We start from the raw sequence: 15,650 nt of genomic DNA, 5'->3' as shown, positions 1-15,650 counted from the left end.
TGGTCAAATTTAGTAGGACTCCTTGCGTGTAAAGGGACAAGAGAAATTCACAGACGGGGAAACAGCCCCACAAAAGGCTGCAGACCAAAATCTCACCCAAATCCACACTCCTGGTAGCTCTTTAGAATGCCAAGAGTCTCTCTGAAAAGAAAACCAAAATTAGGCCCCTCCACCTGTAGTCCCTTTCTCCCCATCCATACCGCAATGTAAATTGTAAGCGCCTTGGGGCAGAGACTTGCCCTTTGCAGGTGTGACTGCCAAGGCCACCACACATTTCGGACAGGCGCTACAGAAATGTGTGCAAGGAAAAAAAAACACCTTTCGGGACGGGCATCTGAAGGGCGCAAGTCCGCAGCTTAGAGGCAGACCTTTATGGATATTAATATGGTGATATTTCTGAAAACAACCACACAATTGGGCAGACGGTACGAGCAGAGACGGAGCTCCCACGGCCGCCCAAAGTTACAAAGAAGTCTCCGAGTCTCCTCTTCCGGCCTGAAAGGGGGTGGGATCTCAAGCCACCTGACCCTGGGTGCAAAAGGGGGAAGAAGTGAATGTAAAAAATAATAATTAAAACAACAAAAATGGCTAGGAAAACAAGGGAAGGATTCCTCAAGGGAGAGGCCATTAAATTAAAGGCTGTGTGGGTGGGCAACAGGGGATATCTGAAATCAGGGGGCTTAAATATGAACCACCTTGAAACGTCTTTGGGGAGGCCGTCTCATCTTTCAAAGGAGTCTTGGCTCAATGTGGTACAGCCTCCACCCCCGCAAAGAGCGATAATCCAAAGTGTTACAGGCAGGGCTGTGTGTTCCTCCTTTCCAGGCCAACTTCGGCTGGCCCCTCCGTGAGCCACCTGGGCAGAGATAAGTCCCCACTCAGCCATCTCCAGCCACATGTCGTTCTGCCCTGGGTCGGAGCCAGCCACGGTACAATTTGGGGAAGGGGATCTTCCTCGGCTGGCCATTTCCACAGCTTTGCTCTCCTGTCGGATCATCTGCGGCGTTTCTCACACCTGGGGGGAGAAGCGGTGGGGGAGACAAGGCATAGGTCATTCAGAGCTGTTTAAAAATTTTACTTTAATTTGTTTCAATGGGTCTCATCTCAAGGGGTCTTGAAGGGGGCAGCCTAACTCCGCTCTGTGCCAGCCATTGCAGCTCCTCTTCCTCCTCTTGCTCCCCGGATTCAAAGAAGAAGAGGGGGGAATGGAGTGAAAAAGGAGGAGAAAAGTGTTGTAGGCTAGAGTGCCACTGTTTCTGACACTCTAGGCAACCATTCTACTGTCCTCCCAACTTCCTGGTTTCCAAAAGGAAGAGGAGAATGGAGTGAGAGCTGAAAGAGGAGTACTTGAGGTGGGCAGGAGGACAGAGGAAGATGTCCCCAGAGGCAACTGTCTCAGTTGACCTAACAGGTGGACCCATCCTGGGATCTCACAGCAGGTAGACCCATCTCAGAGGTGCCTCTAGAACAGGGGTGCCCAAACCCTGGCCCTGGGGCCACTTGCGACCCTCGAGGCCTCTCAATACGGCCCTCAGGGAGCCCCCAGTCTCCAATGAGCCTCTAGCCCTCCAGAGATTTGTTGGAGCCCACACTGGCCCGACGCAACTGCTGTCAGTGTGAGGGCGACCGTTAGACCTCTCACGTGAGCTGTGGGATGAGGGCTCCCTCCACTGCTTGTTGTTTCATGTTTGTGATGCAGTAGCAGCAGCAAAGGAAAGGCCAGCCTTGCTTTGTGCAAGGCCTTTTATAGGCCTTGAGCTATTGCAAGACCTTCATTCAATCATATAAGTTCATCTTTAATATATTCATTTATGTAAATCTATGTAAATTTCTTCAAATTTTAAATGTAAATTAATTCTTCCCCCCCCATCCCCGACACAGTGTCAGAGAGATGATGTGGCCCTCCTGCCAAAAACTTTGGACCCCCCTGCTCTAGAATCTAGATTTTTGGCACCAGTGCCCAAGGATCTGAGCATCACATGTGGGAATACAAAGGTTGGTGAAAGGAACAGCTGGTGTAAACATTTTGAACAAGGCGTGGGCGGGCACTGGGTCAGAGGACTCTATCAGTGCAATCCTACGCATGTCTACTCAGTCATGAAAGTGTGCGTAGGACTGCAGTTGAAGAAGAGCGTCTCAGAGCCTTTTCAGTGGTAGTACCAAAACAATGGAATTCCGCGTCCAGAACAATACGCCTCACCCACTCTTTGGATACGTCTCACAGTTTATTGCAGACATTTTTGTTCTGGCAAGTGCAAAGCATTGTTGGAGACCCCCCCCCCTTTTAAATCAAAATCACCCACCCCAATTCCTTCCTTCCTTGGAAACCTCTCCCCCTCTTCTGGGAATGCAGTCTGGGGCATTTTGTCTCTCTCGGCTGCCCATCCATTGGGGGTTCTGTGTTTGGGGTTCACAGTTCCCCAGTTTTGGGCCTAAGGCTCCAATTTTGGGCAACCAGCTCTCCAGTCGGGGTTCTAGATGTAAGGTTTTGGTGGCCCTGGGTGTTCCGGTTCGGATGGTGGCCTCTGCGGTCTCTTCCCCTTCCCTTCCTGCCACCATTCATTCAAAATTTGGGCTGCTAGCGCACCCGAGCCTGGGTGACACACAGCGAGGACACACAGCGGGACGATATGATGCGAGGACTTTTTTGCAGCCGCGCAATGGGTGGCAACAATGCTCTTTTAACACACACACACACAATTTCATTTGTCAGCTTGAAAAATAAAATAAATGGAATTTCTCCCCAGGAAACACTGGGAGAATTCCTCTCAGAGAGAGAGAGAGAAAGAGAGAGAGAGAGAGAGAGAGAGAGAGAGAGACTCCTCTCTGTGGTGGCCTCAGGCCAGCCGCTCCCTCTTGGCCTCAGTCTTCCCCACCTGCATTATGGGCATAATGAGCTCACTAGGTAAGCTTAAGCAAGCCGCTGCCACATGCTTTCAGGAAGCCCACCTGCAGCTGTGCTCGTTGAGTTCCAGACCACGGGCCCGGCAACGCTGGGGTCGGCGGCGGCAGCGGCACTGACACGTCTGTGGGTCCAGCTGCTTCCTTCTGTCCAGACAGGGTGGGCAGGGCGGCCTGTCAAAAAGCAGAGTCCCCGGTGAAGCAAACTCTTCACTTTGTATTCATCCCTGCTCATTGGTGTCGGATTTGGGGGAATATGGACTGGTTCTAAGTTTGCATGCCATTTAAAAATCATCATTTTTACGATGACTATTTTTACTGTATTGCTTTTTCAAAATAATTGTGGTAATTGATTTAACAACAACATGATCACTACCACTCTAGAGCCCAGGTCAACCAGCTGGGTAGACCTGGGCTCCCACCTGGATTTGGGAGCCATTGGCTCGAATGGGAGCCCAGGTCTACCTAGTAGGTAGATCTGGGCTCCAAGTCCAGACAGGACCCCAGGTCTACCCAGCTGGTAGACTGGGCTCCCGCCTGGGCTTTGAGCCATTGGCTGGAAAGGGAGCCCAGGTCTACCTAGTAGGTAGATCTGGGCTCCAAGTCCAGACAGGACCCCAGGTCTACCCAGCTGGTAGACTGGGCTCCCGCCTGGGCTTTGAGCCATTGGCTGGAAAGGGAGCCCAGGTCTACCTGGTAGGTAGATCTGGGCTCCAAGTCCAGACAGGACCCCAGGTCTACCCAGCTGGTAGACTGGGCTCCCGCCTGGGCTTTGAGCCATTGGCTGGAAAGGGAGCCCAGGTCTACCTGGCAGGTAGATCTGGGCTCAAAGTTCAGGTAGGCTCAAAGTCTCACCTGGATTTGGAGCCCAGATCTACTGGCTGGGTAGACTTGGGCTCCCATTCCACCCAATCGTATTGGCACCCTGTCCAGAGGTCGTTCCTCCTCTTGATTTTGCTCCCCAACCCAGTGGGAGCCCTTTCCTGCTGCCAGATAGTTTGGGGGATGACGACACGCAATTATGCCCCCCCCCCGGATCCACCCCTGATGTAGACACAAGGCAATCCAACTTGCCCTTTCAACTCTATGGTCCCATTTGTGCCTGACTGGTCATTTTCTGAACCCCAACGCTCAAAATGGCAATGCCATGTCTTCATAAGTGTGTTGAACACTCAAGGACGGTTACAAAACTGTGGACTGAATTAGCTGCCGGCTTTAACGGCCCTTGAGTGGACAAGGTGTGGGGAGGGCAATTCTCTTACCTGTCTGTCTTGTCTTGGATCAGTTTCTTTGGTCTGAAAGATACAAGAGAGGAAGGGAGGTTTTGAAATATAATTTTTTAACATTTCAACCCACCTTTCCTCCAAGGTAGCAGATACACTGTGTTGTCCCATCCTGTGTCCCCCTGTCTTTTAGTCTCCTGAGAATCTCCTAGCTAGGCTAAGATCAGGCACAGCAGGAGGCAAACTAAGAAATTTGCCTAAGGGCATCTGACATTGTCTAGGCCTTTCCCATGGGCTGCTTGAGAAATAAGCTCTAGCTCATAAGGCTGCAACCTTTGCAAAAATGCCTTAGAGTATGTCCAATTGACTGTGATCTTGGGACTGTGGCTACAAAGGGGTTGTCATAAGCTCCTCTGCATCAACCTTTATCATTATGCCACTGTCCATAAAATGGCCATGCTCTTGGCACCTTTCCTCTGTCTTCAGATGGATCTGCGTTACAGACCGAGACCAGTTCTGCACTCCTGTTTGGACTGGCATTTGAGGGTGATCAGGATGGTTGAACGTGTGGGCAAAGTGAGGCCCAAGATCTCAGGAAGCCTGAGACGGTACTGGGTAATATGCCAGCCTCTGCTCCCCACCTCCACTCCCCGGCCTGGAAAAAGAAGAAGGAGGTGAAGTGGAGGAGCAGAGAGTGGTGGGCTACAGTGTCAGATGCCCCTCTGTTCTCCTCCACCACACTTTCGTTCCATCCCCTCTTCTTTTTCCAGTCCAGGGAGTTGAAAGGGGAGCAGCGGTGGAGGCAAGTGGACAGGCACCCCCTGGGAATCTGCTGCCTGAGGTGGTGACCTTAGTTGACCTCATGGAGGAGCCGGCCCTGATTTTGAGGGGCAGCTATATAAACCAGTATGAAACTGGCACATAGTTGAGTCCAACATTTCATCAATGGGAATATGTGAACTAGGTTCCCCCCCCCTGCAAAATCAATGCACACACTTAATCGGTAGTTGTGAAAGGTATAGTTACAGGCCACCCAGGAATATTCCAGGCCCTTCCTTGAATGCCCATGTTTCATTAACATTTTTTTAAAGAAGAGGTTTCGTGTCTCCTTCCTTTTTCCTTGTTGAGATCCAAGAAGGGCAGGCAGGAAATATTCCGACAAGTCAAGAAGCAGACAGAGGATCTTTCCCAGCCCTCCCTGGAGATGCTCCTGGGGACTGAACTTGGGACCTTCTACCTGGAAAGCAGATGTGCCGCCAAGGAGCTACTGGCCTGTTCCAGTGTCCCGGCCAATGAGCGCAAAGGCACTGGGATAACTGAGAAGCACAAGTCATAATTTTTGCTCCATTTTACTGGTTGAATCCTTCCAGTGGATCCCCTCCTGCCACCAAACTCTCCGTCCACAGCTACCCAATGCTCACCTGCATTCACATGCACTGTGCTCCACAAAAGACATCTGACCCAGGTGGCTGCGCGGGAACCGGGTCTTCATGACCTAGCGGGAGGGGGAAGAGCACAGGTATCGCCAGGCTGGATCAGAGCAGCGTCTGCCTCCGGAAGCAGTTGGCTTCCTTCCCTGCACCAGAATTGGCTGCCCAGTGGTAGACTGCCTTGGAACATGGAGGCTCTCCCTATTTGGAGAACATCTCTGCCACTAGCAAACAATTATTATTGGCCTACTTGTTATTTGTTATTTCATCACAGTTGAAATAGCTGCACAGTATTCGCAGTGGGGATGAATGCGTTTACCCCGTTCACAAGTGGGCCTGGCAGGATCATGCCGTCTCCCCCCCCTCCGCCATCATCCGTTACCTCCATGATCACCACGTGCATCTGGACGGGCACACACTGCAGCTCCTCGTCGGCACAGCAACCGGCGCACCGCCGCAAGGAGACGCATGAGGGCACGAGGAGGTGTTCGACCTCTCCGGGGTGCTCGGCACTCACAGGCACCATGGTTTCCTTGGGCTGGCAGAAGCTGCGGTTGTATACATCCATCCACCGGATCACTGCAGGGAACAGAACATAAGAACAGCCCCACTGGATCAGGCCAATAGGCCCATCTAGTCCAGCTTCCTGTATCTCACAGTGGCCCACCAAATGCTCCAGGGAGCACACCAGATAACAAGAGACCTGCAAGGCCTTCTGGGAATTATAGTTAAGAACATAAGAACAGCCCCGCTGGATCAGGCCATAGGCCCATCTAGTCCAGCTTCCTGTTTCTCACAGCGGCCCACCAAATGCCCCAGGGAGCACACCAGATAACAAGAGACCTGCAAGGCTTCCTGGGAATTGTAGTTAAGAACATAAGAACAGCCCCACTGGATCAGACCATAGGCCCATCTAGTTCAGCTTCCTGTATCTCACAGCAGCCCACCAAATGCCCAGGGAGCACACCAGATAACAAGAGACCCGCAAGGCTTCCTGGGAATTGTAGTTAAGAACATAAGAACAGCCCCACTGGCTCAGGCCATAGGCCCATCTAGTCCAGCTTCCTGTATCTCACAACAGCCCACCAAATGCCCCAGGGAGCACACCAGGTAACAAGAGACCTGCATCCTGGTGCCGTCCCCTGCATCTGGCATTCTGACATAGCCCATTTCTAAAATCGGGGCCATCAGTTCCGTCAGTGGAGCACTTCTGGAAATGCCAGTCTGTGACTGGCTGGCCCAAACCACTTTCCATGTGGTCGAAGGGCTCACAGACAGACACATGGCCCTAAACCCTAACGGGTTGCATTTTAAAAACAAAACAGCATTTTAATAATTTAAAGCAGTGTTTCTCCAACTATGGTGGGTCGTGAGCGACTAGGTGGGTCGTGAGCCCATTTCAGGTGGGTCCCCATTCATTTCAATATTTTATTTTTCATATATTAGACTTGATGCCACCATGGTAGGTGACTACATTTGGGGAAATGCGACAGACCTGTACTTTGAACAAGCTACTATGTATATTCCTTTAACAATGATAGTAAATGGCACTTACTCCTGGGCAAGTGTTGCAGCCTAGGATAGTTAAAAATTTCCCTGCTTGATGTCACTTCCCGTCATGACATCACTTCCGGTGGGTCCTGACAGACTCTCATTCCAAAAAGTGGGTCCCAGTGCAAAATGTGTGAGAACCACTGATCTAAAGCTTGAACCTATTCAATATCTGGAGATACCTATTGACTCTGTCAATAGGGCAGGAGGTCTGGTCTAGAGGGTAGAGCCTCCATTTGCCTGAAGATTAACATCCACAAGGTCGCCAGTTTGAGGCCACCGGCACCGTGCGACCTTGAAGCAGCTGGCAAGCTGCAGCTGAGCTGTTCCATCTGCTCGGAGCGTGGAAGGATGGAGGCCAGAATGTTAAACCAGATCGGAGTGTATCATCTTGAATGTGGTGGTTCTTGAAAGAGAGAACCTTCTTTCAATTTGTAAAAATCCCTGCGTGGATTTAATAAGCCTGCCTGTGTAAACCGCCTTGAATAAAGTCTTGAATAAAGACCAAGAAAGGCGGTATATAAATACTGTATATTATTATTATTATTATATTAATATCTACCTGGAGATACTCCCAGAGATTGAACCTGGGACCAGATTCTCTGCCAAGGAGCTACTGGCCTGTTCCAGTGTCTTGTCCAATGAGTACAAAGACACTGGGATGGCTGAAAAGTACAAGCCCATTTTAATCACAGAGGCTGAAGAGTTAAGGGTGTGCATGTTTATGCTATTTTGAGTCCAGTATGTTCTTTTTGAGTGCGGTGTGTTATAGTCACAGGGAATTGAGAAGGAAAGACGAAAGAGGCTTCTTAGAAAAAAAAACAACAACCCCATAGCTCTTGGGTATTAAAGTGTAAGTAGGATGCAGCAGGTAAACAGGTAGATATATGAATTATAAAAACATTTGGCTGATTAAAAAGGTACGTTGACCAATTTTTTAAAGCAGATTTATAATAATAATACTAATAATACTAATAATAATAATGCAATTACTTATGAAAAGTCCAGATGGCAAGGAGACACACGCATTTTTTAAAGAGTGTTCATTAATGAATACAGACATTGCCCAACACAGACATTAAAGCAGGTTAAATACTAGCTCCTGATTAGTGGTTTAACTGGTGCTGTTAAATAATAATCTATAATTAAATAATCTCTAATAATCAGTAAAAAAAACTCCCAATTTGCTGGGGGGAAGGTCACTTCTGTATTAGCGAGCTCCATCTTAAAAGAGACATTCTCCTTTTTTTTTGAGCACAACCGGGAATGCCTCGTCCGACACTATCACAAAAGAGGCATTCCCCCTTTTCTCTTTATCTCCGACCACAACAGAAGCCTAAAGGTCCAATCCTAATCAATTTTTCAGTGCTGGTGCAAGTGTGCCATCCTGTGGAGGAGGGGCGGTCACTGGGGCCTACTCAAGGTATGGGAACATGTCTTCCCTTACCATGGGGTTGCATTGTGGCTACACAGGAGCTGGAAAGTTGGATAGGATTGGGCCCTTATGTCTCTGAAACTGGATCTGCTCATGCTCATCTCTTCACACCGTTGCCTCTCATCCCTCTTCTCCTCCCATTGCCAAATTCCTGATTGTAAGCTGCTTGGGGCAGAGCACTGCTCAGTTTGTTTATTCATTTTTCTCCTGATGCGGTCCCACAGGGTGGATGCACACTGACAGTGTTGGATAAAGGTCATTGTTTTGGGAGTGGGGAATGTTTGGGGATGATTTCTTGACCAGGTTGCCTCCCCCCAGCAGTGACCCCTCAAACCCCAGGCTCTTACCTTCCCCTGATGGGTGTGTCTCATTTCCTTGAGGCCGCAGCATCTGTAAATAGACCAGAACGATCAACCTTGATGGTTAATTCATGGATAGTTCTTGGAAGCTACTTGAGAATTTGTAATAAAACTTTGGGGACACACATTAAATAAGAAACAAGACCCCTGCTCACTGGGCCAAGAGCCACTTTTTCAAGTGGGGGGGGGAGAGCATTTCATAGGGGGAGAACAACTGTCCCTCTTCCCCCCAACAAGGCATCTTTCCCCATGGCTGTTGCTGGTGTCCCTTCTGGTGTCTTTTTTGATTGTAAGCCCGTATGGATTTATTCTGCTGCATAAACTGTGAACTACTTTTGGTTGAAAAGCAGTATATAAATACTCTTATTAACAAGAATCAATATTATTATTATTATTATTATTATTATTATTATTATTATTATTATTATTATTATTATTATTATTATTATTATTATATTACAATGTCCTAGGCCCCTGAGTGGGGCCAGACTAGTAATTAACACCAAGTCCAGCTAAAGAATGGGCAGCTGTGATATAATAATAATAATAATAATAATAATAATAATAATAATAATAATAATAATAATAATAATAATAATAATAATAATAATGTGGTGGTGGTTGGCAACCTTCAGTCTCGAAAGACTCTGGTATAAGCCTACAGCACCCGGTATTCCCAAGCGGTCTCCCATCCAAGTACTAACCAAGCCTGACCCCGCTTAGCTTCCGAGATCATGGTTTAAGCCTACAGCACCCGGTATTCCCAGGCGGTCTCCCATCCAAGTACCAACCAGGCCTGACCCTGCTTAGCTTCCGAGATCATGGTTTAAGCCTACAGCACCCGGTATTCCCAGGCGGTCTCCCATCCAAGTACCAACCAGGCCTGACCCTGCTTAGCTTCCCAGATCATGGTTTAAGCCTACAGCAACCGGTATTCCCAGGCGGTCTCCCATCCAAGTACCAACCAGGCCTGACCCCGCTTAGCTTCCGAGATCATGGTTTAAGCCTACAGCACCCAGTATTCCCAGGCGGTCTCCCATCCAAGTACCAACCAGGCCTGACCCCGCTTAGCTTCCGAGATCATGGTTTAAGCCTACAGCACCCGGTATTCCCAGGCGGTCTCCCATCCAAGTACCAACCAGGCCTGACCCTGCTTAGCTTCCGAGATCATGGTTTAAGCCTACAGCAACCGGTATTCCCAGGCGGTCTCCCATCCAAGTACCAACCAGGCCTGACCCTGCTTAGCTTCCCAGATCATGGTATAAGCCTACAGCAACCGGTATTCCCAGGCGGTCTCCCATCCAAGTACCAACCAGGCCTGACCCTGCTTAGCTTCCGAGATCATGGTTTAAGCCTACAGCACCCGGTATTCCCAGGCGGTCTCCCATACAAGTACCAACCAGGCCTGACCCTGCTTAGCTTCCGGGATCATGGTTTTAGCCTACAGCACCCGGTATTCCCAGGCGGTCTCCCATCCAAGTACTAACCAAGCCTGACCCCGCTTAGCTTCCGAGATCATGGTTTAAGCCTACAGCAACCGGTATTCCCAGGCGGTCTCCCATCCAAGTACTAACCAAGCCTGACCCCGCTTAGCTTCCGAGATCATGGTTTAAGCCTACAGCACCCGGTATTCCCAGGCGGTCTCCCATCCAAGTACTAACCAAGCCTGACCCCGCTTAGCTTCCGAGATCATGGTTTAAGCCTACAGCAACCGGTATTCCCAGGCGGTCTCCCATCCAAGTACTAACCAAGCCTGACCCCGCTTAGCTTCCGAGATCATGGTTTAAGCCTACAGCAACCGGTATTCCCAGGCGGTCTCCCATCCCAGTACTAACCAGGCCTGACCCTGCTTAGCTTCCCAGATCAGACGAGATCAGGTATCTGCATTATAGTGCTTGTCGCTAATAATAATAATAATAATAATAATAATAATAAGAAGAAGAAGAAGAAGAAGAAGAAGAAGAAGAAATATTGGTAATTGTAAAAGACAGGGCTTGGTTAGTCTTTGGGGCTGCACCTACTGCCTCTCCATCTTTATCTCCCCTTGAGTGATCAAATTATGCTTTTTCTCCAATTGTTTGGGGACAAGTCTGTTGGTGACAGTGCAGAGAACTCAACAGGGCTGGTCCAAAAACTCCTGGTGCATGAGGCAGCGCATTAAGTGTCACCCCCACCCCTTACCCAGTGTCCCGCCAGCCACTTCAGGGGACTGGAGCAAACAAGGAAGGTGGGATGGAGCGTCAGAGAGAAGAGAGAGCGCAGAGGAAAGCAGCAGCCCACGCTTTTTTCTTCTTTTTTTTGCTCCGAGCACCTGCTCTTGTACATGGAGGTTCCATTTAGCCAGGTGTTGATGGACATCTCTCCTTCATCCCAACACCTCTGATTTGCTCTCAGACTTTTTTCAAAATCCACCCTGGTGGCCATTCTCATGCAATTTCACGGCCAGCGCACGCAATTTGCATGTTGGTGGTTCTTATCCACACATGTATATACAGAGCTCAGCAAAGCTGCCACCAGCAAAGAATTAATTCCACAGATTAATTACCTGCTGGGTAAAGAAATATTTCCTTTTGAGAGTTAGAACAGACAAAAGAAAATATTTCTTTACCCAGTGGCAATTAATCTGTGTAACTCCTTGCCACAGGATGTGATGATGGCACCTGGCCTAGATGCCTTTAAAAGGGAACTGGACAGATTTATGGTGGAAAAGTACACCACAGGTTACAAGCTACGATGGATTTGGTTTTAGAGGTAGGCTGCCTCAGAGTGCCAGGTGTGTGGCAACAGGATGTCTTGTGAGCTCCCAGAGGTATCTGGTGGACTGCTTCGAGATACAGGAAACTGGCCTGATCCATGTCCTTAACCCCTGATGAAAACTATTGTGCTGGAGGAAGTGTGAGGTTGTGCTGAGGTGTGGTGGGTCATGATGCTGCCAGACCAAGTCAGACCTGTGGTCCACCCAACTCAGTATTACTGGGCACTGACCAGCAGCAGCTACCTGGAGATGCCGCCAGGGATTTAACCTGGGACTGCCCCGCATGCAGCACTTGCACTGCCACTGAGCTAAGGCCCCGTCCCATGGCTATGCAGACGTCACCCTTGCGAAGGCTAGATGCACAGCAGCGCACTGGCCCATGTGACTGATGAGACATGCTGGGGAAGAGAGAGGGACAGCTGGGAGGACGCATCCATTGGTCAGAATGCCATGTGGCAATGAATGCTCGGCAGGCTTGCAGTGTCAACCGTGCATGCACCAGCCTACCCAGACGGTTTTTGCCGCTGCAGCAGTTGCGTGTGCAATGAGCACTGTGTCTGACTAATGCAGCATAGCTATTAAGAGGACAAATTGTGACCCTGAAAGAATCTGGGTCAAATCTCACCTTGGCACTCTCTCTCTCTCTCTCAGCTTCCTGAACCATCATGTGGGGATAATGACAGCGGCCTGGTCTGCAAGGTTGTTGTGACTGCCACAGGACGCAAGGAGCTTGAAGAGCGCCCTGAGTTTGAATGGCTTTTAGGACACTCTCCTCTTGAGAAAGGGGATCCCCACAGATTTCAAAACACCTTAAAGGCTTCTAGAAACTGTTGAGAAAATAGCTGGGGGGCATTCTAGCAGAACAGGAAAGCCGGAAGCGGGGGCTTTTTCAAGGGTAACACAGGGGCAAGGGTTGGACAGGTATCCAATGGGATTAAACACCGAGGATTTGAGTGTTAAGATCCCACCTTTTTAATCACCGGGCCGCGAGCACAAAAGGCTGGTTGAATCTGATGCCAGGGTTTAGACTCAAGCTGTGTTTGCAGCCCCTGAGGCTGAACCCTGGAAGGTGTGCCCCTGAGCGTGTGCAGAGTGTAACCATCAGTATGAGCTCTAGGACCAGTTCCTTTGGAGTCAGATCACCCTTCAGGGCTGCGGTTCAGAATCTGGAACGGGTTTCGCTCAGTGGACCCAGAAGGACCAACAGAGACGGTGCTGGAAGGGGGGGGGGGAAGAGGTGCCAACTAGAGATTTGCTAATCTTTAGTATCCCCCCCCCTTGAGGTGAGAGAAGTGAGGGTGTTAAGAGGTAACTAATGGGTGTACTGAGCAGGTGGTTTGGGGCTTGGGGCTTCTTTCAGATGTCCTGAGTGGGGTGGAGGGAGGGAGAGGACCATGTCTTATTGTCTGATGCCAACCTCATTGTGAATGGGGGGGGGGCGTGCTTAATAACTCCTAGACTGAAGCTGCAAGAAGTTGGATTAATGGGGGAGGGGTTTAAAGCAATCATTCTGCAGCAGACACTCCTTGCCCCAACTCAAGCTGACCCCCTCTCCTCCTTCTGCCCCAGGCAGGTGCCCCCCCCACGCACACCAGTGGGGGGGGCAAGGAATGCCCAGGCAGGGGCCACACCCACCTCCCTCTCAATGCCCCATCCTCTCACCCCCCCTCTTTCAGAATGCAACCCTTGCCACCTTCTCCAGAGAGTAAGCCCCATTGAGCAGAGTGGGGCTTACTTCTGAGTAGACATGCAGCTGGGCGGGCTGAGACGCTCCGATCCTCTCGCCCTGCCCCCTGAAGCCCTCTGTGGCTGTGCCAGCTGTCCTAGTGCCCCCCCCACCGGTGCCCCCCGTGCCCAGCTGTTGCCATCTCTCTCTCTCTCTGCTCGCGAACCCTCCTCCTGCCCACTGCCAGGGCCTCCTTGGTGCCACCTGCCCCCCCCCTTGGTGCCCACCTACCGTTGCGGCGCAGTACAGGAGCTGCAAGGTTGTTGCCAGGAGGAACTGAAGGGCACTGCAGGGCGCATTCATGGTGCCAAGGGCGGGCTGGCTGGCACGGCAGTAGCAGGGGGGGCTTCCTTAGTGCTGGCCCCCGGGCTGCCCCCCGTCTTCGGCTGGCATTGTAATCCGGGCCAAAAAGTGGGTCTCCTCGTTGCCCAAACTTTCGAGGGGGTCGCTCTGCAGCCCCCCTCCAAACCCCCCCCCCCGCCTTTAGTCCATGGGCAGGGAAGTGGCCGCGAGGTCCGCCGACGAAATGCCCACCCGAGGAGCCGGGCAGGCGGGCATGGCAAGGGCACGGCTCCGAGCGCGGGGCCAGCAGCCCCTCCGCGGGGCCCGGGGGGTCGCAGGTGCACGGGGCTGCCCCCGGTCCCTCCTTCCGCGGGCGCCGGCGGTGCCAGGCGGGGGAGCGAGCGGCTGCGAGTGCGAGCGCGGCCGCGGGGAAAGGAGGGAGTCAGGCACGGGGCTCATGTGACCGGCCGCTCAATCCCACCCCGAGGAGGGGGAGGGAGCCCGGCCGGCTGCGGCGCTGGGCACTGGCCAGGGGTTGGGCAGGCAGCAGCCCCGCCAAGGGGACTTGGGGGGAGAGCCTGGCAGGGGTCAGCCCAGCCCAGCACCCCCCCAAACATCACCCTCCCCGCTTCCCGGGGTAGACTGCTCCTGAAACTGGAGGTTCCACCAGTCACTCCCCAAATACACCCACCAGCAGGGAGGGCTCTTCGACAGCCTGGCCAGGGACCAGCCCAAGGGGGGGGTTTGGGGGAGCCAGCACAGCAGCCTGTGTCCAGGTGGAGCCCCCCCCAACATCACCCTCCCCGCTTCCCGGGGTAGACTGCTCCTGAACTTGGAGGCTCCACCAGTCACTCCCCAAATACACCCACCAGCAGGGAGGTCTCTTCGACAGCCTGACCAGCAACCAGCCCAAGGGGGGCTTTGGGGGAGCCAGCCCAGCATCCTGAGTCCCCACTCCCAATGCCCCAAAAGCACAGAGTGGGAGAAACGGCCCCCCCAGCTTCCCAAGGTAGACTGCTCCTGAAACTGGAGGCTCCATCACTCATTCCCCAAATACACCCACCAGCAAAGAGATTTCTTCATCATCCTCGCCAGGAGCCAGCCCGAGGGGGACTTGGGGGGGGGGAAGCTCAGCTAACCCAGCATACTGTGTCCAAATGGAGCCCACCCACCCCCAAATGCCCCTGGGAAACCCCAAAAGCAGAGTGTGGGAGAAACTGCCCTCCCCACCTAGGCTGTGCTTCCTGAGGTAGACTGCTCCTGAACCTGGAGGCTCCACTTCATATTCCCAAATACACCCACCAGCAAAGAGATTTCTCCATGGGGTCCACTTGCCCCACCAACAACTGTTGGGTTGCTTGGACTTCCGGCCTGCTTTTTGACCCCTTCTGAGGCGGGGGGGGGCTTAGTGTTGAAATATATTTTGAACCGCTTCTTCCCCTGCGAGGGGGGTCAAAACAAGCAGGAGCCAGATGCGCTTTTAAAGCCAGTGGCCGTCAGTGCATCTTGTGGCCATGAGTTCCATAAGTCGATGTTGTCTCACCCTGTTGGGGGTCAAGGAGGGAGGGCGGCAGTCCTGTTTCAAGGGAATGAGACAGAACCACAGGTTGATCAGATAGGGCAGGAGCACCCTACTTTGGTGAGGCTCTGTCCTCCATATACAGTAGTCACAACCTCTGTCTGGCACAGTCCATGCCAAGGCTCTCTTTGCCCTGCAAGGGGCACCAGCTTGGCCTGGCACCAGCCTCTCATTTGACCAAAGGAAACAATGCCAGGGCAGCTCCACTCAAAAGCTCCTGGCATTTGATCTTGATCATTCTGAAAACACCACAAACCGGCCATGTTCCCGGTTCCAGTTTTGGTGCACGCCGAACTGCAGGACTGATCTGTAGCTATGTTCCCTAGCCCCAGGCCTCGAGCCTTGGGACGCGTGAGGGTTGAGCCTCTGAGCATGTACAAAGTGTTTACCTGCCCCCCCCCCCATGAAG

The 15,650-nt window shown here is 51.7% G+C and overlaps 1 protein-coding gene across 1 annotated transcript; it reads right to left on the bottom strand.

Annotated features, from left to right (window-relative positions):
* Window positions 1-335: 335 nt before the first annotated feature.
* Window positions 336-13,772, bottom strand: VEGFB (vascular endothelial growth factor B). Its single transcript, XM_066610228.1, has 7 exons — window positions 13,612-13,772; window positions 8,888-8,930; window positions 5,937-6,133; window positions 5,546-5,619; window positions 4,164-4,196; window positions 2,950-3,075; window positions 336-1,015 (listed from the first exon to the last, which is right to left on the bottom strand). Exons 1-7 carry the CDS (start codon window positions 13,681-13,683, stop codon window positions 994-996), a joined length of 567 nt encoding a protein of 188 aa, XP_066466325.1. The 5' UTR covers window positions 13,684-13,772; the 3' UTR covers window positions 336-993.
* Window positions 13,773-15,650: the final 1,878 nt, after the last annotated feature.

Source organism: Tiliqua scincoides, chromosome 15, assembly GCF_035046505.1.
Source record: "Tiliqua scincoides isolate rTilSci1 chromosome 15, rTilSci1.hap2, whole genome shotgun sequence".
NCBI classification, from domain to species: Eukaryota; Metazoa; Chordata; class Lepidosauria; order Squamata; family Scincidae; genus Tiliqua; species Tiliqua scincoides.
Note: the sequence above shows the minus strand (reverse complement) of the source record. Positions and strands in the feature narration are given on the sequence as shown.

What these genes read in the sequence shown, in the direction of transcription:
- VEGFB (XM_066610228.1), bottom strand. Translation starts at nt 13,683, where the DNA reads ATGAATGCGCCCTGCAGTGCCCTTCAGTTCCTCCTGGCAACAACCTTG. An exon ending in GACACACCCATCAGGGGAAG is followed by an intron (nt 6,134 to 8,887) that starts GTAAGAGCCTGG and finishes TGTTCCCTGCAG; the next exon opens with TGATCCGGTGGATGGATGTA. An exon ending in CACAGTGCATGTGAATGCAG is followed by an intron (nt 4,197 to 5,545) that starts GTGAGCATTGGG and finishes TGTATCTTTCAG; the next exon opens with ACCAAAGAAACTGATCCAAG.